The sequence below is a fragment of the Zeus faber genome (assembly GCF_960531495.2).
Source record: "Zeus faber genome assembly, chromosome: 3".
Lineage (NCBI taxonomy): Eukaryota > Metazoa > Chordata > Actinopteri > Zeiformes > Zeidae > Zeus > Zeus faber.
The window spans coordinates 32,882,187-32,908,696 of NC_137190.1; the positions used below are offsets into that span (position 1 = coordinate 32,882,187).

The window sequence follows — 26,510 nt, forward strand, 5'->3', positions numbered from 1 at the left end:
CATAGTCGGTCGTAAAACTGTCATGTTCTGAAAAGAAACCTGCTTTAATGTGTATAAATATAGATATGCATTGTTGAAATAACCATTTCTGTATAACCTCCATGTGCAGTTTAGCACATGGAGTTATACACAAGCAGACGTTTAGATTATTGTACATAACTTAGAATAGAGTCTAGAGTATGTAGTTAGGAAGGGATCGATTTTGTGTAATATATCCTATATCTGTCTATTGTGTTATTATACAAAAGATGTCAGCAAAAAAAGTTTAAAAAAAGGGCTTTGTTGTGAAATCTATGGCAAATGACTGTAATGTAACTGTTACTTAGTAATATTCTAAAGATCTGAATTGGTGAAATGACAGCTTTCAGTGGGTAAAATCACACGGTAGACAAAATGTTTTTTTAAAATACATGTTTACTCTATTATCTTTATACAACTGCCTTCATCGGGTTTTGAATTGGATTGAAGTATTTTGTGACGGTTAAAACAAATAAAATCAGAAAGGCAGGCTTCTCTATGCATCAGTACACATACTGGCAGTTTCAACGTGAAAAAAATAATAAGATACAAGAAGCTCAATATACAACACATATGATAAAAAAAAAAAAAAAATACATAACACGTGGTACATTCTGGCATTCATACATCAGAACTCTAGAAAAAATGATACTGAAAACAGAGGGAGGAAAATAAAATAAAAACTGGAGCCCTTTTTCTTTGCATTCACTTTCATACCGCTCCACGGATATTCGCTATTTTTTTTGGACTTGCACTCCGAACAGGCTCCGGTTTTCTCAGCACCTACAAAACAATCCAAAATACAATCTAAAAAGTTGTTTTGCTTTAGTCTCGATTTCGAATGTCTGCCCAAGAACCAAAAGGTAGGAGATCGAGAGCATTTCAAGATTTGAACGAAAGGATCGTTATTCTACAGGATTACCGGTTGTTGTTGCATTGGCGAGAGAGAACCGAGAACTTGGAGTAAAGTGAAACGGGGTGGCGGAAGGTAGTGTTTCGGGGTGCGTGTGCGTTTTGTTCCTTTCGAAAAAGCATTGTACAGTCACATATTTACAACCTCAACCTCAGGTTTTTTTTTGTTTTTCTTTTACAGCGCTCTCTCTTGGACGTTCAGTAGCTCGTGCGGAGGCTGCAGTGCTTTGTTCCTCTCCCTGTGCTTCTGTGGTTCGCTATCTGCTTCTAACCTGGGAGTGGGGTAGGGGTCCTGGCTAGATGGACGGTTAACTGTCGGTGCATTATTGGTTGGAAGGGTGACGAGCCCATCGGAATCGTGGCAACCCTGTTCCTACTATTGCTCGGGTAGGGTTCTCTTTGGAGGCACACATGTTGATTTGGTGAAGGCTGCAGATAGACGTGGATTGGGGCGAAAAGGGATTTGGATTGGTCGTCCATTTCTATCTGCAACCATGTGCAAGGCTTCTGGATGCTGCTCGTTGGGGTTGGGCGGGTTCGCTAGGTTTTCCTGACTAGGAGAGCAGGCCGCCAGGGGTGGGGAAAACCCAGCCACGGGTTAGGCACCGCTGTTATACATCTCGCTCGGTAAAGGCGGCCGTGCGCGACGCGACCGCAGGTTGGCAACCGGCACGAATGCGTCCGAATCACCCCAGGCCGCCGCCAGAGATGGCGTGAAGGTCTTCACTGTGCAAGGGACGCCTTCTGCCGTCTCATTCGCCTGCTCTGGATTTAAGGCCCTGTGTGTTGAGCGCGGGCTGACGAGGACAGCGGTACGCGAGCGATTTTTACGAGGCAATGCCGTGCGGAACTTGCCTTTAGCTAGAAGCTGACTCTGCAATACTGCAAAAACTGAATTCCCATGAACGTGTTTGAAGTGGCAACGTTATCTTTTTTTTTTTACATTCCAATAAAGAACGCTCGATTTTCCCTGATTGTCAAGGCCCCTGTTCACAGCAACGTTTGCGAAATCGCACTCTAAAGTCAACCAAATGCTGACGTATCCTGTTGTTGGCGTTTTTTTGTTTGTTTGTTTGTTTTTTTGTTGTTTTTTTCTGACTTATCAGAGCAATGACGGAGGGAGGGGGGGGGTCATTGGTGGGAGTCCAGCAGGGGGCAGGAGTGAGAGCGGATGTCGTTGTGTTTGTGGAGCGCCGTGTCCAGGTCCAGCGGCCGCCCATCGATGCTGACCTCCAAGCAGCCACTGTAGGACGCCGAGACCGGAGCAGACACCAGCGGCACGTCTGAGGGAGAAAAGAGGGCGGCGTGGCGGAGTTAAGTGAGCTGTACAAATAATAATAATAATAATAATAATAATAAAAGTAATGATGAGGAAAAAAAATTAAGTGATTATTAATGCACTGCGCTTCGTTTAAAGGAGACTAAAACAAAGCGCAGCACCTCAGAGTCATACCCTGCACATATACATTAAATTGGATGATGTCACAATGTGCTCTGCTCCACTACTTCTGGTCCTTCTGTTCATTCAGAAAATGCGCTATTTATTCCTAACTCCTCCTACAGATATGGTCCAATATTCATCAAACTTGGACCACAGCATGTCTGGACTGCCCCGAATACAATTCATTTGTTTGGCGTCCGTTGGTTTCATGGTTTCTGAGTGCCAGGCACCTTCAGCCGGAGAATGGGCAGGAGAATAATAATAAATATAGTTGCAGGCAAGTCCAGGTTAGGCGCGTTAGTCACAAATTAGTCACGAGTTTTCCGTGTATCCATGAAATGCAGCATCAGCTCCTGCTGTCTCTTGTCTAGACGCGGTGCAGACCCTGCACAGAGCAACCAGAGCCACAATGCGAGAGCCCCCCAAGAGCCACAACACTTACATAACAAATTGGATGATGATGTCACAAAGCTCCCTGCTCCGCCCCACTAACCCCTGTCCCTTCGCTCGGCAACTTCCGGTACTTCGGCTCCACTTCCTTCAGAAACACGTGTTTTTAATAACTCCTGCTCCAAATATAAACCCATGTGGATCAAAACTTGGACCACTGCATGTCTAAACTGCCCTGAATGCAACTACCATTCATTTGTGTCCGTGGGTTCGATGGTTTCTGAGCACCAGGCACTTTGACCGGTGATAACGGCTAGGAGAATAGTAAAAATCGGAACAAAAACAATAGGGTTCCCCTAAATATAGCTGCAGGCAGCAATGCACGGGATCCAGGTTAGTCACAGCAATTGCACCAATGGTAATAATGGAATCAATTGACGACAGTCCCATTGAACATTGTTATTAATGTGCTGTGCTTTGTTTAAAGGAGAATAAAACAAAGTGCAGTGCCTCAGAGTCAAACCTTGCACATACAGTGTTTACCAAATCAGATGATGCCACCAAGTGCTCCGCTCCACTGCACGCACGCACGCACGCCTGTAATTGGCCTGGAACCCCCGCCTATTTTCAACACCCAAAATAACAGCACTTTCCTTGAAATTATTTTTATTATGTTCTGTTTTTATTGGACTTTACAGTCCATTTATGCTATTTAAACGCATCTACAAACTAGGGATGTAAAAATGTGCCGACTAAATGACTGACTGTTTCCGTGTTCTCCGTGTCAACAGTAAAATGACAGTTTTCTTTTGATGGCTTATTCAAAATGTTCTCAAAACTGAACTGTTTTTCAAATGGGAGACAGAGGTGTGCGCTGCAGGGGTTTTGCTTTCTCACTTTGCGTGTCTGATAATGGCAACTTTGCATACGATTCATAGGGTTCTCAGGAAACCCCGCGGCACAATGAAAGTGATTAAAGATCCCATGAATGGGAATGAAAGATCCCACCTCGGCCGGCGTGTGCAGAGGTGGTTGGGTTCCCAGACGCCCAGGGCTCGGGCGGAACACCGCCTCCACCTGGTCCGTCTGGCATATTACTCATTTATATATTTACATTTATTTCTATATTTTTTGCCTTATTTATTTCATAGGCATATTTTTTTTCATTTGCGATGATGACGGTAATGACCTCAATACCCTGGTGACATTACGTGACCTTGGTAACCCTAATCAGAGGCACTTTAAATGACTGCCCTCACCGTTCCTGTGGGCAGCGAACTGTGAACGTGATTTCTCCACCATGAACAGGATACTGGGCTACAACTTACACAACTCATAATTGCGTTTGACAGCAATATAGCCTTAAATTTAAGAATTTACTAAATAAAGACAAATCTTCACTTTTGGTTGGTGAAAAACAGACCTCCCAAACAAGCTGCAAAGAGAGCACTTGGGGGCCTGCATGAAGATTTCAATAAATGGGCTTTCTGTGGCAAAATGTCCATATCCTGATGCCTTGGTGACATTTTTCTCCACGCCAAGGAAGATAAACTGCAGCAATGAATCTTGCACACTGTGTTCATGATGCAGCTTATCATCGTCATCATCTCCTTGTGATCACTCTGTTTTAAGTCTTGACACAGAGCAAACAAAAATTTGAACGCAAATATAAATTGCAGACCGCCTGCTGCACCAGCTGACCAAAGCTGACCGCGCCAAAATGCCGTCCCGTGCGCTTCGCCTGTTTAGGGCTTTTTCGGTGCGTACCAAACGTGCCTGCAAAAAACTCAAGGGAAAACACTCTACAGGTACTCCTCACTTAACGACTGAGTTAGAGTTCTGTTCCCACAACAACAAATGTTAAGCAAATTGGTCGATAAGCGAGGACCCGTGACTCTGGTAGTGAATACTGACAGACTGCGGGAACGAGACTGAGAACGGTGATGAGATGAGATGTATACAGTGTATATAGTATATATAGTATAGTATATATAGTGTATATAGTATAGTATCCATAGTGTATATATTGTAAATAGTGTATATAGTATATAAAGTAAATATAGTGTTGACAGTATATATAGTATATACAGTATAGTGTATATAATGTATATAATATATGTAGTATACATTGTGTATATATAGTGTATATAGCATATACAGTATAGTGTATATAGTATATAGAGTGCATATAGTATATATTGTATATATAGTTTATATAGTATATATAGTATATAAAGGATGATGTGATGGGATGCTTGGTGGTATTGTACTCAGCGTACAGTACAGAATGGTCAGAGAGCTGGTTGTAAGTCTGAACGGTGGTTAAACAGGTAGGTCGTTAAGTGAGGAGTACCTGTATATACAGTATATATTAAACAAACTAAAAATATATACTTAACTAAATAACAAAAACTATGTGGCATTTAAAAAGGCGTCAACAAGTACAAGTGTCTTGAAATTGTTTAAGGAGAGGGTAAATAAAATGCCTATTGCGATGTATCCACTTACTCAGCCTCGGGGCGGCTTCCGGAAACACTCTAAAGTGCAGGACAAGCTCCAGTTTAAACACCTTTTCCCTGCAGTGCGTTCTGTCATTTAAGCCAGTTACACGCATTAATATTTATATGCATATCCTTTTGGACGCTTGAGATATGTATACAGTTAATTATATACGGTATACTGTATATGTTATAGAGTATATGTATACATATTTTGTTTTCAAAAATGCATACAGCAAGAGAGCAGAACTGCAGCGTCCACTTCTACAAGCTGTTGATTGATGCAGATGTATTGTTTTGTATGAACATACGCAACAAACATGCGCAAAAAAAAAGATCCAAACACAAAAGCTGGAGTTCATATAATCATAATTATGTTTTACATAGATCAATAACAGTGCTTGGTACATTTGTATGAGGACGTCCCTCTATGTGATGGTTGGGGTTGAAGATCAATACAAAGTGAAAGTGATCTTCTGTTTGTTTTGGGGAGTGTGACTGAATCACTTTTAAAGCCGTTTTAAGACAAATTCTAATGTCAATTTAGATAGATTGTCAGACAAATCAACTCTTTCTTGAAGAAGGCAAGTATACAGGTAAGTACTATATATTTGGTACAGGTATTGGTAGATGAAGGTAAGTATAAACTGAGTTGGCTGATCACTAGCAGGTAGCAGGTAATTTTTCTCTAATTTGGCAAAAAATAAATGCATGGATACCTAAAATCAGAGAAATGTGGATATTGTCACTCTGCATACATTTGCATAAATTAACTGGATGTGACTGTGATATACAGTCGGTTTGATACTATGACAAAATGTACTCATTGTGAGTAACTTTGGACGAAAGCGTTGAAAATCCTAAATTACGTAATGTAATGTAATGTAAATTTAAATCTATACCTATTTAATGACTTCTTAGGCCTAATATTTATAAAACTGTGTTCCTACCGGGGAGGCCTCCTATGAAGGTGCTGGAGGGAGAGTGCAGGTCAACGGGGTCCTGGAACTCCTCGGTGCGGCCGGGCCGGCCGTCCACCAGCAACAGAGTCCGGTTGCCTGTGACGACCATGCGGATCACGTGGCTCTCGCCGTCACACAGCGGCGCCGGAGCGCTGGCCACCAAGGTGTCACCGGCCGACACCAGGACGAACTGAGGAGAGAGAGAAACACATACACAAACGTACGCACAGACACACACATGCAGTTCAGAATTATTTTTTTTTTAATCTCTTTCATTAGATTACATTTCGGTCAGAAGTGACTTGTATGGTTGAAAAACGAGGGAAATCAGCTCCAGGTCAAAAACGTACAGAATTATCCCTTGAGTCTCTTTTTATGGCCACTTTGACTCCTGAATCAACATTACACGTTTAGAAGTTGTATTCATTGTATTTTTATTTAACTTGCCGGTCTTGCTCCCTCTCAGTTTCTAATATGTGTGGAAATAAAACTTGGACTTGACTTTCCACAGGCTAGTGCTAAAAAACTGACCAATTTTAATATTGCATTGTTATAGATAAGGCAACACATTATTAAATTGACAGAGGTAAAAAAATAAAAATAATAATAATAATAAAATAAAAATAATAATTAAATGAAAAGAAAATGTGCCAACCTATATTTATGTCCAATTATCTATATGATATGTTATGTATAGTCTATTATTATCTATATGAATCTATATGTAATAGTGTATCTGTATTATTATATGTGCAATGTCAATGCTTAGCACATAGGAGTCCTGACAGTAAAGCATAGGGACCAGTCATACGAGTTTTTGCGTTTGACGTGTGGAATTGTATGAGTTGAGTTGCTGCTTCCATCTGAGAGTCTGTTGTTGTTCCACAGTGTTCGGCAGTGGAGAACACAATACGACGGGAAATTAATTATTGATGTCAAAAAATTGTTGCAGCTTCAATTAAAAAGCAAACCGTCGTCATGTTGTTGGACATCAGTGAATTATGCACTACAACGTCCTCCCTGACACAGCACTTCACAATGGAAAATACAGAGTTTTAAAAAGGTGTGTCGTTCCAGTATCCGGAACAAACTGCATTGGATTCGATTGGGTGGAACGTAAAAAATACACGAGGGTGTAGTACTCACGTCTCGCCATTCATCGGTGACGGGGTGATTGTCTGCCAGAGCGACGGAGAGAGGTACGCTATCCTGGTGGACGAGTGCAAACAGCACACCGACGGCGGAGGTCGGACGCAAGGTCAACTCCACGCTGAGATTCTGGGAATCTGCTCAGAGGAGAGAAAATGAAAGAGAGAGGGAGAAAGATAAGTAGAGCAGAAATGGATAAAATACGAGGAATGCTAAAATGTTGACAAAAACCTGGGCGACGACAAACTCCCACTGAACTAGTAATCGTCTACTTATCTAACGTAAACTCGCAATTATGCAATTCCTATAAACATTTACTATTACACACACATGCACTTACTTTTTGGAGGGCTGTGCCAAGAAAATCACGGTTCTTCATTAATTTCCACTAGATCTCAGTTCCTGCTTTAGTTCTCGGAACAAGCTTGTTTGCTGGGCCCTTTAGAACCGGGCCACAGAGAGGCGGGGACTAAATATGACCTAATCTATGATTGGCCCCTTCAATGTCACTCAGGGTTGATGTAAACTCAACAGGATGCTTCACACCGAATCTGACAAAATCAAACCAGAAGTCCATATATATATATATATATATATATATATATATATATATACACACACACACACACACACACACACCTTCTACATTTTTCGCACTTTACAAATATTATATGAGCTGATCAAACTACTCGCTGTTTTACTGGAAAAAACAAGCTCTCTCATTTCCCCTGACATATTTTTGGACGCAAAACTGGAACTGTGATGCGATTACGGATGTGAAACAAGCTTTAGACTTGGTTTTGATGGATAAAGTAACGTACAGAACAGAATTAGGAACCAGCAGGGATTTATTGGGCCTTCCAGTCCCCACGGTTCTGGGTGACAGAGATGAGGTCATAAGAGGCATCGTACCATAGCTGATGTTGAAGAGAGCAAAGCCCGTGCCGGGATAAAACGCTCCCGGGGCCTCGGTGCTGAAACACTGCATGTTGTCGTTGGAGCGCACAGTTTCCTGGATGGAGGTGTCTTCGCCCGTCAGCCACCGCCACTCCCTCATGCAGCCGTCCAGACGGGGGTTCACCTGCATTATCGTGATTTAATGCCGGTTTGTCATCTTACTACCAAAATTTCCACGTGATTTTTCGAGTGGTGCCGTGTCATGATACACAATTTTGTAGTGTAAATGAATAAGGATGTGACATCAAAATTTGGATGATATGAGGGCTTGTTTTCTTACTTCTATGGGATTATCACATAGTTTATTGTTACAGAGCCTCGGTGGACTACCTGGTTGACAAGGCCGTCTTCCTTGAATGGGACGCCCCCCACGGTCAGGTTCAGTTCGTGGATGCCCTTCTTCAGCGTGAACAGGTCTCCGTTCACCGCTATCTTCATCACCGCCTCCCTGTCGATTTTGATCACCAGGCTCCGCCCCTGTTCCTCCACCGAGATCTGACGGGTAAAGTAAAGGGGCGGGGCAGGCAATATTGACGTTAAAATTCTCAAACGGCTCAGTAAGTTCCTCTGTAATAAAATGCTGAGTAGGATATAACGTCAACCCCCGCTCTCCTGTCTCTGCATGGAACGGGCTGACAGACCACCTCCTTTTCGGTGCTTTTGTCAGCTCAACCGCCATGAACGGGGAATTGCTGCTCACCCTGTCTGGTGTCTACTAGCGCTCTTCTTCGTTTACTACTTCCTGCTTCACACGGTACCTTTTCTCTACTGCCCCCAGTGGTTTCTGAGAATACTGCAACGGAGAATGTGCCAGCTATAAACGGCCTGCTTTCTCTGTTCAAGTTTAAGTTTAAGAGATTATTTGTCACATACATATACATATCATACATATATGCAGTGAAATGTCATGACACCAACCAGGGCTGTATTCTCTATAATTGGAAGTCAGCAAAACCTCCCCTCATGAATACAAAGGGAAAGAGAGGTGATGACCTCTCTAAAACTAGAAAAGTTTAGGTATTCCATAGCAGTATATAGTATATAAAGTATATAAAGAACGAAGCAAGCCGCCTATAAATTACACCGGTAAACATAATATTGGTTAAACTTATTAGGCCCTATTATTATTTTATTAATGTAAACATTTAAATTACATATTGACATAATTTGCACTGAAATGTGGCGTACGGAACATCGTTTTCCTGGTGCCGATGTCCCCTCGTTAGGGACCCCTCGTCAAGCGCATTTCCCGGAACCACGGTACAACGCCCCAACCTTGCTGCTTCGCAGGGCTGTGGACTCCTGCGGCTCCTTTCCTGTCCCCTGCCCCCATGGGCTTGGGTTCACCACCGGCCGGCCTCCGCCCAGTCCGTCGGGACATTTAAAATACGATTTGGTTATTGAAGAATGTGGTTAACGGTTTCATATGGCTCTTATAATATAGGCAATATTTTTTACAATATATTTATATATATATTTTCCGGACTTTTAGACTAGTCTAAGTTAAAACTTCAGTTTAAGCGTCATGGAAATCAGTAGTTAGGAACATCCCTATTCTGAATGTGTCAGAACAACCAGTAAGGGGACTGAAGATTTTGTTATTTATCAGTAAAACCAACACGATAACTTATAACCAGCCTTTACAATATACAGTGGGGCAAAAAAGTATTTAGTCAGCCACCAATTGTGCAAGTTCTCCCACTTAAAAAGATGAGAGAGGCCTGTAATTTTCATCATAGGTACACCTCGACTATGAGAGACAGAATGGGGGGAAAGAATCCAGGAAATCACATTGTAGGATTTTTAATGAATTAATTGGTAAATTCCTCAGTAAAATAAGTATTTGGTCACCTACAAACAAGCAAGATTTCTGGCTTTTACACACCTGTAACTTTTTCTTTAAGAGGCTCCTCTGTCCTCCACTCGTTACCTGTATTAATGGCACCTGTTTGAACTCGTTATCAGTATAAAAGACACCTGTCTACAACCTCAAACAGTCACACTCCAAACTCCACTATGGCCAAGACCAAAGAGCTGTCAAAGGACACCAGAAACAAAATTGTAGACCTGCACCAGGCTGGGAAGACTGAATCTGCAATAGGTAAGCAGCTTGTTGTGCAGAAATCAACTGTGGGAGCAATTATTCGAAAATGGAAGACAGACAAGACCACTGATAATCTCCCTCGATCTGGGGCTCCACGCAAGATCTCACCCCGTGGGGTCAAAATGATCACAAGAACGGTGAGCAAACATCCCAGAACCACACGGGGGGACTTAGTGAATGACCTGCAGAGAGCTGGGACCAAAGTAACAAAGGCTACCATCAGTAACACACTACGCCGCCAGGGACTCAAATCCTGCAGTGCCAGACGTGTCCCCCTGCTTAAGCCAGTACATGTCCAGGCCCGTCTGAAGTTTGCTAGAGAGCATTTGGATGATCCAGAAGAGGATTGGGAGAATGTCATATGGTCAGATGAAACCAAAATAGAACTTTTTGGTAAAAACTCAACTTGTCGTGTTTGGAGGAGAAAGAAAGCTGAGTTGCATCCAAAGAACACCATATCTACTGTGAAGCATGGGGGTGGAAACATCATGCTTTGGGGCTGTTTTTCTGCAAAGGGACCAGGACGACTGATCCGTGCATAGGAAAGAATGAATGGGGCCATGTTTCGTGAGATTTTGAGTGAAAATCTCCTTCCATCAGCAAGGGCATTGAAGATGAAACATGGCTGGGTCTTTCAGCATGACAATGATCCCAAACACACCGCCCGGGCAACGAAGGAGTGGCTTCATAAGAAGCATTTCAAGGTCCTGGAGTGGCCTAGCCAGTCTCCAGATCTCAACCCCATAGAAAATCTTTGGAGGGAGTTGAGAGTCCCTGTTGCCTAGCGACAGCCCCAAAACATCACTGCTTTAGAAGAGATCTGCATGGAGGAATGGGCCAAAATACCAGGAACAGTGTGTGAAAACCTTGTGAAGACTTACAGAAAACGTTTGACCTCTGTCATTGCAAACAAAGGGTATATAACAAAGTATTGAGATGAACTTTTGTTATTGACCAAATACTTATTTTCCACCATAATTTGCAAATAAATTCTTTCAAAATCAGACAATGTGATTTTCTGGATTTTTTTTTCTCATTCTGTCTCTCATAGTTGAGGTATACCTATGATGAAAATAACAGGCCTCTCTCATCTTTTTAAGTGGGAGAACATGCACAATTGGTGGCTGACTAAATACTTTTTTGCCCCACTGTACATTTAATTTACAAGTGCTGCTTGTTAATTATCGGCAAAAGCTGTAATTATTCTACAGAATGTGTCGGAACAACCAGCAAGGAGCTGAACATTTCTTTTTGTTAGTGTTTCATACACGGGTCCAGCCATATACTGTAGGTTTTAAGGTTAATTTTGAAGGGAGTTTTTTTTTTTCTGCGACTAACCAACTAATGAAAACTTGGTTGACTAAGATCTCACTGACTGAAACGTCTGGTCGACTATTTTAGGGGCAGCCATAGAATATGTACATACATACAAACATACTTACATACATACATACAGTATGTGTGTGTGTATATATGCACACACACACACACACACACACACACACACACACACACACACACACACACACACACACACACACACACACACACACACACACACACACACACACACACACACACGTATGTAATATAATAATATATTAGCATGATCACAATATATATAGATTTGTATAATTACAGAGATCCTCTATGAATCTCACTCGATTTCAATATAAACAGTGACACTTTGCGTTTCACAGTTTAAGAGTAAAAGAGCTGGGTGTGATGGACTTCTTACAGTTATGTTTACAAGGACGTGTCAAAATATGCAAAAACATACCTGAGGTGGCCTTTAGAAATCTCTCAGTATATAATATATATGCATACAGTCAATATTTGTCCACTTGAAAGAGCTTTATTTCAAGTCAAGTATTTTAATTATGTCCATGGGATGTTATTTACCTTCCTCCACTGTCCGTCGTTAACCAGCGGCCCGCTGCTGGTGACTCTGCTGACCGTGCCGTACTTCAGCTGCAGCTCCAGCTTCCCGCGGTGCATCGCCAGGACGATCCAGGAGCTGTTCAGGTGGCCGCCGGCGAAAAAGATCACGCCCTCTGGGTCGTACGTGCGGAAATCGAACTCTGCCGAAAACCTGGGTGCGGAAGGAGGGATCGGCACATGCTGTCACGTCATTGGAACCCGTTCATAAGTCATGTATTATTGGGGTTTGGTTGCAAAGCATTTTTTCTCCCCCTTATCACTTTAAGAAATTGACTCGATGCTAGATTGTTTTACCCAGTTTGGACCTTCCTGCGGAAGCGCAGCCGTACCACAGGTACGCCGCTGAACATGCGACCCAGGTAGAGTGAACGGCTGTTCCTCTTTAGCGACAGGGTCATACAGGGAGTTATGGGCTGAAAGAGAATTTGGAAAAAAAGGGAAAAGGAACTTGAGTTACTTTTCCACCCAATATCAGGACACATAAAAAGATTTATATATTGCTTCCGCCAAGGAAGTAAAGTCTTCACTGCGTCTGTGTGTGTTTGTGAACTAAATATCTATAAAATGGTAATGAATGAGGCGTAGCTACTTCTGTCATACAACTCGACGGTGCCACACGCTTCCACGCCCTTATGGGCTGGTCTATCTAAGCAGCCAACCCCTCTTACCCCACCTGCTTTGCTTGCTGTGTTGCTGCGCTCCATCCACCTAGCCTACAGCCACCTGGTGGGATCTACTCTTCCACCCAGTGGGGGCAATCAAACTCATCACACCAATATTTCCAGCTTATCAAAGATGCCTCTGTTTTCTGTACCCCTTGGGTGATGAGCAGTGGAGCCAGATGCTCAAATTCAAACAATGCTAAATAAATAAATCAAATAATTTTAAATTCTATTTAAAAGTTGTCTGTCAAAAATTAAATTAATTATTTTTTATTGTTTTGGACAAGCCGACTTTGTAATAAAGAAGCCATAATTACATTGTGACAGCCGTAAGAATCTTTGCCATGATGCAAGTTTTTTTTCTAATGGCTTGGCTATATGGTAGAAATAAGGGCACTACACGAGTTTGTCCACTGGTGGTCTCCAGCATTAGTCATTACAATACTATAATCATTATGGGTGGCATTTACATTACGGCACTCCGATTGTAGATAAATAATAATAATAATAATAATTTGGCATATTTGGTTAGCTCGCAATGCAGGGACAGAGGACAGAAGAAATCCCAGCCCCGGTGCCAATTTCACATCTATCCATCAAGTTTCTCCAAACCCAAGTCATGTTGTTTTTATCAGCATGTCTTAGCACAGGTGGCACAGCGTAAGATCTGCGCTCGAAAAGTAGATTGCAGAGTGCTTAAGCGCTGATGCCGAAGTCAAACCGCATATGGGCGACTTATAGATGTTTTGTTCCAAAAAAAAAAAGAAAAAAGAATAAGAACGCTTTTCACCTTACAGCTCCTGAGGTCCGGGCCAAGCTTCATGCCTTGGCGACCGTCACAGAAGCACCGGAAGCTGCCCGGCGTGTTCACACACTGCTCCGCACACACCGCCTCCTCACACTCGTCCACATCTGAGCACAGAAAGGTGGAAAAACGTAACAGTCTGGCTTTGACATTAACCGGTGGTATCTACCCATTTCCGTACAACCTTAAAAGGCTGCACCCTTTTAACCGGTATGAGAACCGGTATGAGAACTCACTAATAAATAAGACTCGTTTTCACAGGGGAGCCAAATGGGTCAAGCAGTGATTATTTACCGTTTAGATCACAGAAATGAGTGATTATTTTCCGGATCTCCACCATAAGTAGCAGCATAACATCAAATTTAAACACATTGTTTTTGGCACAAATTAAGTTAGCCCAATTACCGATACGCCTTTTTCGCCGTATTCAAAAGCATCTGCGGAGCGTGTCTCGCCTCCCACGTCAGATTTTGAAGGGAGACAAAGATAAGATGGCATCATAAATGTGTTTATGACTTCAAGATAAGGCCTCCAGCTGCTTAAAATGCATGTTTGGAGGAGCGAGATCATTTGAGATTTTGTTTGGCAAGGACAACGCTGTGCAGATGGTTATCTTGGTGTTTTGTAACCAGAGTGTAGTGTTTATTCTGTAAATCAAACGGGATGGTTGGGTTTTACAGCATACAGCGAACTTTATCAGGCAAAGCGTGCAGTGGAATAGACTGTAAAGTTGCCTTATTTTGTCTGTTAGCAGCCTTTATCCTTGCGGCTAACCTTATAACAAGACTTTAATCGAGAGAGGCCCAATCGGGGGCCAAGGGTGAATATTTACTTTGACTCGAGCTCAGCTAAATTTATGACATGGCCTGTGTTGTTACTGGCCCATGCCTGGTGAGACAGAAACTTTGTTTTTACAATAAATCTCTCTTTGGAAAGGACAGTAGATTAGATGTCACTTTATTGTCCCCACGGGAAAATGGAAACACAAGAAATACGACTGGTGGTTGAGAAATGAGTGATGGAAACCAGGGCTGGATATCAGCCTAATCCAGCAGAATTGCTAAGGCACCTCTCTAAGGCCTAGGACCATCCATCACTTACAGTAACATTACTTTAAAGAGCACGAACACGGTGGTATTTCATGAAACATTTCATGGAATACCACCATAAAACATCATAAAACGTGCCATGTATAAACTTCTTTCTTTATGACATTATTCACTTTGCGGCAGACTCCCTGCAATTCCTCCATAGACCCAGAGGGGGGTTGAATTGAATTTTTTTAAATTGTATTGAATTTTTATTATGCGACAAAAGTAGTAATAAGTCAGTTACTAAGGCTGAAAATACTTTATTACAGCTAATAATCTGTCCAGAAGGAACTGATCATGGAATCCACAGAGAAAATTCTAAATTGGGGTGAAATTGGTAAAATACGGACGATATCCAGCCATATGGCGACGTTGACCTGTTACCCACTTCCAAAGATGTTTTCTCTCAAGTGTATCTAGTATACATTCCTGACTTGACAATACAGCTGCATCAACTCCCACGGAGGCTCCAGTGTGTTTGTGTGTGTGGCTTACCAATACAGCTCTTGGTTTCATTGTCGTAGATGTAGCCCGTCTCACAAAAACAATCGTAGCTCCCCTCCTTGTTCACACACTGCGCGGTCCCGCACACAGCTTGGTCTTCGCATTCGTCCACATCTGAAAACACAGCAACCGGTAAGCTACACCTGACCCGAGGCCACGAGAGCTTGGGAAATTAAAAAATTAAAGATAATTGAGTTGAGATAGGAGAGTTCCCGTTGCAATATCCCATTATAGATTCAAAATCTAATTTTGAAGGTTCTTCACAGTAATCTATATGATACCCTAAAGTAGGATATCACACAAAGGCTGGGTGATATACTGTATCTATATGATATTGATTCTGAGTTATGGTATTGGTATTATCTAGGATTTTGGTTATTGTAATATTGTGATATGGTTAAATGTTGTATTTAAGGCTGCATTGCGGTCAAGTAATAAATATCTTATGAAAATATGTAAATATCTTATGACAGCCTCCCCGAAATACTGTCAAAATCAAGGAACTCATCAAAAAATATTGTGATATTGGACTTTGTCAATATCGTAAAGCCCTATACGGACCAAAACTCTGGTCATAAAGACAAAAAATAATGTGAAAAATTATACTTTTTTCTTTGTCGTTAATTTAGAACAAAACAATGTGTATTAACATATGAAGATGTTGTAATTCAATGGCAATGGCCACATCCTTGTTGCAGAAGCTCTAATCCATTCAGAGACTTCAGAGCAAATGTTCATTTCAACAGCAGCTACGGTGACTTTTCTTTTGTTTAGAAACATGACGGATTGCACAACCCTTTTTAAAAAGGTTAGCAAGCGAGGACCACCCCAAATGAATTCCTTTGGGATTATTTCACAGTTTGTTATTTGTTGTGTTTGCAAAGGCAAAGTCCTTGGGCCAATTTGCACAAAAGTTTCATCGCTGTCTTTGTCAAAAATAACCTTTTCTGCCTGACAGTCAAAGAAGGAAACACCTGCCACCAACCAGACGCTGGCACGTTCTGGCCTGGGAGCTGAATTTATCCATTTTCCATTCACGTTTCTATCCGACTCCCTCATTTTGCCTAATTCTGCCTGAGGCTATATTTTCCCATCTTCTTTTGACATCTTGTCATGTAAGAGTTATTTTATTGCAAACCTGTGCATTCATGTCTTACCGTGGCATGCGTGACGTTCCACTAATGTGTAGCCTTGGTGGCAGGAACACCGGTAGCTGCCCATGGTGTTGTTGCACTCATGGTCGCAGCCCCCGTTCCTCTTGCTGCACTCGTTCAAATCTGAAACAAGAGTGAACATCAAAAGTTGGGAGGGAAGTACCATTATTGTATGTATTTGGAAACATCGTCAAGGACATTGGAGTTGTTAGGCATCCCAGTTAATCAGGTAAAGTTGGTGTGAATACTACTATTCACACTATTTCTAGCAAAAGCGACACCACCGTCAATTAAAGATCTAAGATACTTGATTGGACAGAATACCCTATGCATTTTTCAGGGACTTTGAAAGCCGCTAAAGAAAAGCTCTATGAACAGATATTCGGTACTCTTGGCTGAAGTGGCGCGAGCGGCAGCACTGTGTTTATGAGGAGTGTGGCTGCTGAGTGGAAAAGGCCCTTCTTTAATCCCAACAGACAGACACTGTTTAGGTTTCCTCTCACAGAGAAGTGACAGGATGACTCACTGTGGAAATGTGTGGAGCAGCACACAGAGCGCAAAAGGAACAACCTTTCTTTCTCAGACACTGTGTCCATACATTTAAAATGGATATTATAGTTGGATACATTCAACAGTTATTGTTTTGCGATGGTAACGTTGTCTCCTCCCTCTCCCTCCTGCGTATATACAGCAGCAAGATGTGACCTCTAAAGAAACATGTGACTTTCCACTCCAGACCCTGTGACCATATGTCCTTTTCCTCTGGTTTATGCTAAATCAATACATTGTTCAATCACAAAAACAACAACAGCAGCAGCAGTAACCCAGTGTCAGGAACCTGATTATCTGACAGCTGATAGGTCCAAGAGCTGTTTCAGCTCTGTTCACCACGCAAAATAAACGTCATAATCACCAGTTGTTAATGTTTTTCTAAAATGTCTAAAATAATCGACCTTCCTTTTTAATATACATAAATAATTTCATGTATGCTTAAATACCACGCAATCCCTTGTAAACAGAGCCAACAATACTTACTAATAGTTTAGCATGCTTCTTCTCTAATCTGGGAGTGGGTTGGGCAACATTGCAAAGCAAACATTGTTTTTAATCTCACTTTTGCAGTAGACCTGTAATAATAATAATAATAATAATAATAATAATAATAATAAATAGAACTGCAGCAGCAATACACAGGGTCGTGTTAATTCGTGTTGGGTGCGTTTTACAGTTTTCCTGGGTTCTCTGAAAGGCAGCGCGATTTTCCGAGTTTACATTGAACGCCCCATGGGCTCCCCCCGGTCTGTCGTCTCCTGGTTGCTCGTCTTGCAGAGCAACTACTATGTGGTCTAAACAGCGCAACCCTCCTGTCTTCAAAACAACCGTCCATGTTTGCCTGTAAATCATAACTTCTCATTGTTATAACTCACCCTGTTGTCTGGTGAAGTAGAGCTGCACTCTCAGTGACTGGTGACCGTTTGGTGCCATGTCAGGCACTTCATTTGTTGAGTTTTTTCCTTTCAGTAAGTTATGTTTCCATGAAATATGAAAAACGTTGTGGTATTTCTGTGAGTAATTACCAGTGCACGGCTTCTAATTTTCCAGATGCCTCGCTGGAAAGTGAACACATCACTCAGTCACATTTCAGTGGTTTCGAGTGGACCGAGGAGTTTTTGTGGATTACTCTTTATTGTATTTTTTATTAATCTGGCAAAGTATTGTGGACCATGGATTTAAAATATCGATCGCACATATCTACTGACATCGACCAGGTAAGAAGCTATACACATACACACATAAACTGAAAGTTCGGTAACGTCAAACAAGTACAGAGTGACCGAGTCTACGCCGCACACTGGACACAGTCCGACTGGACATTCTCAATCAGAATCTGTACATTTATAATAAATAGTATGTGGACGTCATAAAGCGTCTCACTATAAATCTAATTTTGTTCATTTTGTTTACGAATAGTGACGTGTCAGTTAACCAAGACAGCTGAAAGTTTGGGTCAAAGTTGTTCGGTTTTTCATTCATATCTGCTCTGTATGTGGATCAATTTGGATTACATTTAAAACCATCAGGTCTTTAAATGACACCTTAACCGTGTTCGTAAGTTCTAGTGAAGTAGATCTTCAAGATAATTTTAGCTGGGTTGGACAAAGTCCGGCGTGAAATGCATCGGCCCGTGTCTGTAATATCGATCTAAATTTGGTTGGTTTTTCACTAATATCTGCGCCGTATGTGGATCGATTTGGATGAAACTTCAACAACGAGGTGTTTTTGACAGCCCGGTTCAAACAAGATGGGAACTGTGTTCGTGTGTTATGCCGAAGTTGCTGTTCCAGATAGTGCTAGACTTCAAAATTCTGAGAATTTTTCCCCGAACAAGTAGTACGACTACTACTACTACTACTACTACTACTACTACTACTAATAATAATAAAAATAATAGTATTATGTATAATAATAACAATATAGCACTGCTGGAAAGGTATTCACATCCCCGGCTCGTGCCTCAAACTGGAGAAGGTGAACATGCTCGTCTCCTTGGCACGGAACCTCGACAATGTCAATTGCAAATCAAACAGACCACACATTTTCTTTTCTTGTTTGTTTACTTAACAGGGACAAGTATAATAAACGGGGACCGTCCCAGAAAAACGCATTTTGGCTTAATCCTTTCAGGCAATGCTGATCTATTTAATTTAGTTTTATTTATTTAACACTACCATACCTAGATGTTATATTGTATATAAAGTGATGTACTGTATGTATTTCATGACAGCAGTGGGGGACTATTACTTGAACATTGTGCCTGGCGCTGTACTGAGGCCTACAAGGATAGCAGGGATTAGACGAGAAAGTTGATTGCAGAAGAGAACAAGAGAAGAGCCACAGTGATGACACACCACAATCATCCTGGGTGATGTGTTGGCTAAAGATGTGCTTACAACGGAGAAGACATTGTTAAAAAAAAAAGAGAAAAGATCCGACCTCCACGCCGACCTCTAATGTGTTTGAATGTCACTCTCTAACCGTTACTTTCTCATTGACGTCACTTTTTCATACCTTTCTCACACCTGGCTCCCATCCAGCCTGTGAAGCAGTGACAGAGGAAGTCTCCCTTTTTGTCCTCGCAGCGCACCATACCTCTGGGATTACAGGGAGAAGGAGAGCACTGGTTTGGGATGTCTATGTGTGGGACAGACAGAGAGAGAGAGAGAGAGAGAGAGAGAGAGAGAGAGAGAGAGAGAGAGAGAGAGAGAGAAAAAGACAAAATAACAGCCAAAATGGGGATGAGTCATTACTGCTTTGAAATCAAATATAGCAACAATGGGATGCTTACCACGATATGATCAGTATTTTAATACCGTAGGTACAGGAAGGGCATTTCCTGAGCCCTTCATATCACGACTTGAGTATCAGTATAAATAGCACCATGCTGGCTAAGCTTCCCTGTCAGAGATGCGCCAAGTCAGCCCCCCGTGGCATGCATGTCCTCTTGGTGGTAGGAAATGGGATCCCATGAGGAAACAAATGTCTGTCTGTGACCACTATTCCTTATCCCAGCTGGTGTATAGCTGGTGGTTTTGTAATAGTGTATTGAAAAGCAAATGTCTATGTCTGTTGTTTAAACGCCCGCCCCTCCCCCTGTAGTTTGTGCAGTATCCCACCAGTACAGCTGACAAAGCAGGGAGATTGGCTCACTACAGGACAAGTCTGAGCATGTCGCTCGCCAGGCTTTTGGAGAAAATAAAAGGCAGAAAGGAAATCAAAGATGAAAGAATGTAAAGAGAATGAGACAAGAGAAAAACAGGCCAAAGAAAAGGGATGAATATGGTCAAAACGTCACAATATGACATTATTCTGTAATGTAATTACCAGTGTAAAATGCATGATGAAATGTTTTCCAAGGTTTTATGGAAAGTGTATACAGGTTGTAAAATTTGACCAAATGCTAACTAATTATTCACTGCTTAGAACAGTAGTCACTGACTGTAACCCATTTCCTGGAACAAAAATATATAACCGCAATACACAATTAAATCCAGCGCCAGAGCTAAATAAAATCAATATCCATTACACATACTTGTGAGATCCAAAAGGCTAAATTAACAAGTACACTTGTTATTGTTAACGATGGAAGACGGTGACTTCATTTGAGAAGCATTTTTCATTGTGGTATCCTTATTGCAGAGCCTAAGACTAAGCAGATGCTTTTAAATCAAACTTTAAAAAGGAGTTCTCATCTTCCGCATTTTCAATATTATTTTTTTCATGTTTTCTTTTTTGCATCTGCCCATATTAACTTTAAAATTGAAAAACCAGGACTATTCTCTAGTGCAGCTCAGCTAAAATGATACTGAATAAACTCAATGTATCTGGTCAGTTGCTATCTGAATACAGTGCTACTTCCAGTAAGTGTGTTCAAGAGTGTGAAATCAACTGTATCATTAATTCCTGCATCATTAATATTAATATCATTAATGTGAACCAAACTGGCAGCTGCAGCCTGCTGCAGGTATTCATCCAGAAAAATGACAACTTTCCAATGCTTTAATTGTGGAATATTCTGTGCAACAACATGGACAGTCTAAGTGCAGAGCAGTTTTGTTGTCCACAACTAATTTCCACGGGCTATTTCACAAAGGACTTATTTTCTGCAGACTGTAGCCTTCTGGAGGGAGGCTACATGGAGGAAGGAGTGAGAAAAGTGAGCTCTCTGCGGTTTGAGGTTAGAGCAAAGCAGCTGTCAATCCCACACTGTGAGGTAAATGTGAATTGGTGGAAAACGTGGCGCAGAGATCACGAATCAAACACTTTCATTGGCAAATAAGCTGACATTAACTGGCACCAACATGCACTACTGGCTTATTTGTGAGCCATTTGGCTATTCCAAATGTAACCTCATATCGTAGTATTCATAATAGTTCCTCAATTCCTGTCACAGAGGCTCCGACCCTCTGTGATGCGCAGAGGAGATTCTCAAATGAGAGTAAGAAAAAGAGAAGGTGGAAACAGGCAAATAATGTGCCACAGTGCTGCAGCTGAGTCACTGTATCACCACCCCGCCTCCACCCCCCCTGCGCTCGCTCCTCGGCCAATGAGAGTGAAGCCGGGTCCGTTGTATCCTGATGCAGCATAAATATGAAATAAAATGCATCTCTCTCTCTCTCTCTCTCTCTCTCTCTCTCTCTCTCTCTCTCTCTCTCTCTCTCTCTCTCTCTCTCTCTCTCTCTCTCTCTCTCTCTCTCTCTCTCTCTCCTCTCTCTCTCCTCTCTCTCTCTCTCTCTCTCTCTCTCTCTCTCTCTCTCTCTCTCTCTCTATCTCTCTCTCTATGCGCAGTTGTGACGCGTGATGAAAACGGGGGTGTGTCAAGGTGAATCAGCGCGGCACGCTACACGTGTGACAATCTAGTTTGACGAACTAAACCCATTTACGCTCAATTACTTTTCACATGTTAACAAATAACTGACAGTTTGTATGAACCGGACGTTATCTGGAGTGAAAACGTGATATGATATGAGATAGATATGATAAACCTGATATGCTGAATACGTGCATAGCATAATAAACTACAAGGTGCACCGTTGCAGTGCCGATTGTTTAAAATGTAGCCTCATAAAAACAGCAAATGACTTTGCACCCCCCAGCTCAAAAGTTGGTCTCTGGTCCCGCTAAGTTCCATGTGAAATGACGTGGTTTAAAATTGCAGGGGAAAAAAAACATTAGAGATAGATTTACTTTGAGACGCAAGCCCTACACTCTTCTTACACACGTCACTGTCGCAGCAGATCCATCGCGACACGCATTAGGTCCGACGCGCTGGCGGGAACGAGCGATCGACTCCGTCCACTTCTCCGTCAATACCTCCACAGAGCTTCTCCTTCGCTTCCCCTGCTGCTCTACTTGGAAGGAGCGTGATGCAGAGATGCTGCAGTGCAGCCCAAGCCCTGAGCTACAACTGGAACTGGGTCCCACCACGGTTACTATTAATACACCGCAGAGAGGAAGGAAGGGAAATAGGGGAGGGAAGGAATGGAATTAAGAAAAGTTGGATAGATACAGTGAAGCCACTTTCCCACTTGCACTGAAAGCCGTTAATGTACTGGCAATGTTTCTTATTGGCGTCGTGTGGTAATAGGAGCCCGTCTCGATGTTCCATAAAAGTCGTTCCGTAAATTTCCCCACTCTCGACCTAGTATCATTTCCGGAAAAATGCCGGTTAGGCTGTGAATGGAAGTGTGTGGGAATGGAAGCAGCAACATTGCCATAAAGTATGGATCGAGCCGAATCTAAATAAAGCATAAATAGTGGGTTTTTAAGAATACTAATTGTGTACAAATATTTAACAAATGATTTGTTTTTGTGAAAAAAAAAAAATTGGAAAAAGAATTGGAAAATTTTTCTTTTTGGAAAAAACTGTGGCCGACTGCCACAGTCCGATCCGAACTGTGGCAGTCAGCTGCAAAGACGAGGAAGTGAAACATGTCCAGTCTCTGGGGAGACAGGTCTTTATATTCTTAAATGTTCTTCTTTTCCTCCTTAAAAATTCCACTCAGACCCACGACGTGTCTTTTAGAGGGGTGCGGTGCAACCACAAGCACTTCACTTGCCCGCCAGCTGCACTGCAGCGTGGATCCAGAGGGAGCAAGCGGACAGGGAGAGAGTGTAGGACAGGTTGAAAATGATCACACTGATTTAATAACATTGGGTTATGGTTGTTGGGTCCGGGGAGCAAAGTGCTGGACTAAAAACCAAACCGATTCTGTTGCCTAGCCTCACGCGATATTAGACACGTCTCACGTGAGCATTACGTAATGTAACAGTCATCTATGTGGGAACGGACTCCATACGGAACTTTTCCATAAAGGAGGCCAATGTGGGGATGACTACCTACTGTCTTTGCAGGATATTTTTTATTCAGCAATGTTACGGATTCCATGTGGGAAAAGGGCTTTAGGAACTATGTTGGTGAAATTAGTGTAGTATCCACCTGCTCACTGACGCTGCTGTTGGCAACGCACCGGCTCCTGAGTCAAACTTACTGTGGACACATGTCATCAGGTCCTGTCTCTTCCTCTCCGAATCTCCAAACTTCTCCATGCAGGCTATAGCAGCAAACAGATCAAAGAAGAAAAGAAAAACAATCATGTACTGTTATCGGCAACCCCCTCATTCACGCTTACACTCAGATGAGAGGGTGAGAGACGGTAGGGTGGATGCGATATGGCAGAATGAACCACAAGGAAATGACAACTTACCTAAATACTTGGGATAAAAGTATTCCTGAAATCAGGGCAGAGACATAAGAAGGATACAGTTAATATGATGGAAAAGAAAGACTGTCTTATACAACATCAAGAAATATTTACTAAGATCCAACCACTCCTCAGTTCATCTCCATGTGCTTATATTCAGCGTGCCTGACAGTACAAAACAGAAAGGCAAAACGACCCAACTTTCTAATTGTGCATCAGTGAAACTTATTTTGTATGTGCATGTGTGTTAGGCAGGTCTATATGCGCATGGGTCTTCATAAGTTCATCTTTTCTCTAGTGGGTGTGACTGATGCCAGAGGCTCTAGTGGGGATTCTCTGCATTACTCACAACACTGTAGCATATTTACTGTAAAAGCTTTACATACGAGCAATGGACACAGTTCATTTAATCGCATTCAAATTAGGGCTGAACTTGATGACAATGTTTTGTTTGCAGATTAAATACTATTCAACCGATTAATCATGTGACATATATTATGTTAAAATATTTAAATGAAACCAGCACACAATTTGTACCATAAACGATGGCAAACTTTTGCAGGAGATTTAAGCCATTAAGACTTCACAGAACCTCTGGTGCAGTCCAGAGTCTAACCTATTGGTTCAGTCTTTATATTCCCTTTTTATATTTTATATTTCTTGAGTGGTGTTAAGCTCGCCGCCGTTGAAGTAGAGCAAAGTGTTCTCTCGAGTGATGATTCATGCCTCACCCTCTGGCAGTGCCATGCACAAAACCAGGACGGATGATGAATAGCAGGAGACGAATACTTTAACTTTAAGAATACTTTGACTTTAAAAGGTTAATCGAGGTCTGGCTAGGCACCTTGGCTTCAGCGAACGGAAGTAACACTACAGCATGCAATTATAATTCGGAGGATTCTGTGCTTCCTACATTTTGGGGGAAGGCACTTTTCTGTATGAGCAAGACAAGGCCCCTGCGTCCATATAGAAGTCTTTGGTCAAGACCGGTGTGGAAGAACTTGACTGGTCTATACAGAGCCGCAATATCATGCCCCATTGAACACCTATGGGTCAAATTAAATCACACACTGTGAGCCATGCCTAACTGCACATCAGTGCTTGACCTTATATATGCTATAATGGCTGAATGAGAGCAAATCCCTGCGGCAATGTTCCACTATCTAGTGATGGAACATTGGTTGCTTGCTTATCTAGCTACAAAGAGCTCCCTAGCTGAAACTGTCAAAACAGGCAGATGGGATGAGATGCAGAAACGACTTGCTTTAAAACCAGCCACTTTCGTTGGGCAATTTATTTGGTTTTATAACAGTTCCAATCGATAGGTTTTCTTTTGTTTGCCATTCATATGCCCAGCAGTATGGACCCAGCTCACCCAGCATTCGTGGAAGGGGGGGTCCCTTTCTGAAGGTTGCTTCCAGAGGGAAAAACCTCTGGGTGGGAGTTTTCGCTTGCCCATCCTTCCCAAAACTGTCAAACTATCCCACAAATGTTAGTCCTTTGAGACTGTAAGTGGGATTTAAGTACAATAGAAACTAATTTGACTTGACCTTGAGAGCAGATGACAAAATATACTTCACCTACAATTATTACAGGGTCTATAAATCAGTATTGTCATATTTGTATTGCATGTGTTACATCCTGACAAAATCATAGTCATACAGTTGTGTGAAATTCACCATGGGTAACATATTCTCCCGTATCACCCAGTCTCTCTCTCTCTCTCTCTCTCTCTCTCTCTCTCTCTCTCTCTCTCTCTCTCTCTCTCTCTCTCTCTCTCTCTCTCTCTCTCTCTCTCTCTCTCTCTCTCTCTCTCTCTCTCTCTCTCTCTCTCTCTCTCTCTCTCTCTCTCTCTCTCTCTCTCTCTCTCTCTCTCCCCCCCTCCCTCTCCCTCCCTCTCCCCTTCCCCCCTTGCGGAGGAAAGTGCAAAGTCAGAGATGTGCACGTTGAGAATGAATAATGCATCCACGGGTGAGACTGCAGTTCTGTGTCACGAAGACCCAGACACAGACACGCACGGCTCAGCTACTGCCGGGTTGGGTCCTTACCAGATGTATGGGCACTCCCACATGCACGCAAACAGAGGCCTCACCCTACTTGACCTATTCTGCTGAACTCTGCTCAACCAAAATTTTTAAATTATCCCTTCCATCACACACCAGTCTAGATTGCTTATATTGTATTTTTTTGGGGGGGGTTATTGTGGATTCAAGACGTAGTTCAGGTGCAGCCTTTTCCTGCATTACAATGATTCAGTAGAGTTAAGATACTGAAGATACTACCTGCTTATCATATCCACATGCTAGCGTTTATCCAGCATTCAGATTAAATGTTGCACAAAATCTCCAAGCAATCCCCAAAATGCTGTCACATTATTACTAGAACTTCTGTCCAAAGGTACTGTTGTAGGATTACTGTTATACTGACATATGATTTTACACACACAAAACGGCCACACACACACAGCGTCAGATTTTCCCCCATTCCCTCCCTGACAACAGCGAAACACAAGGTCTCTGCTCAAAGAGCCCGGATTCAAGTCATGAATCAGATGCTCCATGTTGTCATAGCAACATCACCAATGCTCCATACAAGTACAGTTGAACCATTTACAGTACATACCGACTTCCAAATCAATCAGTGAAACAAATATATAGCTT

At 42.1% G+C, this 26,510-nt stretch overlaps 1 protein-coding gene across 2 annotated transcripts in view; it reads right to left on the minus strand.

The window, feature by feature from the left end:
* Positions 1–394: 394 nt before the first annotated feature.
* The window catches only part of gas6 (growth arrest-specific 6), a 29,292-nt gene continuing 3,176 nt past the window's right edge, over positions 395–26,510 (minus strand). Inside the window, exons 3-15 of one of the 2 annotated variants that reach the window (XM_079998158.1) lie at positions 23,854–23,878; positions 23,638–23,700; positions 19,658–19,780; positions 16,592–16,711; positions 15,426–15,548; positions 13,825–13,946; positions 12,667–12,785; positions 12,334–12,523; positions 8,658–8,822; positions 8,283–8,451; positions 7,368–7,507; positions 6,210–6,411; positions 395–2,213 (exon numbers count right to left, since the gene is read on the minus strand). In XM_079998158.1, the coding sequence (XP_079854284.1) occupies positions 2,062–2,213; positions 6,210–6,411; positions 7,368–7,507; positions 8,283–8,451; positions 8,658–8,822; positions 12,334–12,523; positions 12,667–12,785; positions 13,825–13,946; positions 15,426–15,548; positions 16,592–16,711; positions 19,658–19,780; positions 23,638–23,700; positions 23,854–23,878 (1,713 nt within the window). In that variant the 3' untranslated portion in view covers positions 395–2,061. Of the gene's footprint in view, positions 2,214–6,209; positions 6,412–7,367; positions 7,511–8,282; positions 8,452–8,657; positions 8,823–12,333; positions 12,524–12,666; positions 12,786–13,824; positions 13,947–15,425; positions 15,549–16,591; positions 16,712–19,657; positions 19,781–23,637; positions 23,701–23,853; positions 23,879–26,510 lie in introns of both variants that reach the window. The other variant, XM_079998157.1, reaches the window with a different exon arrangement.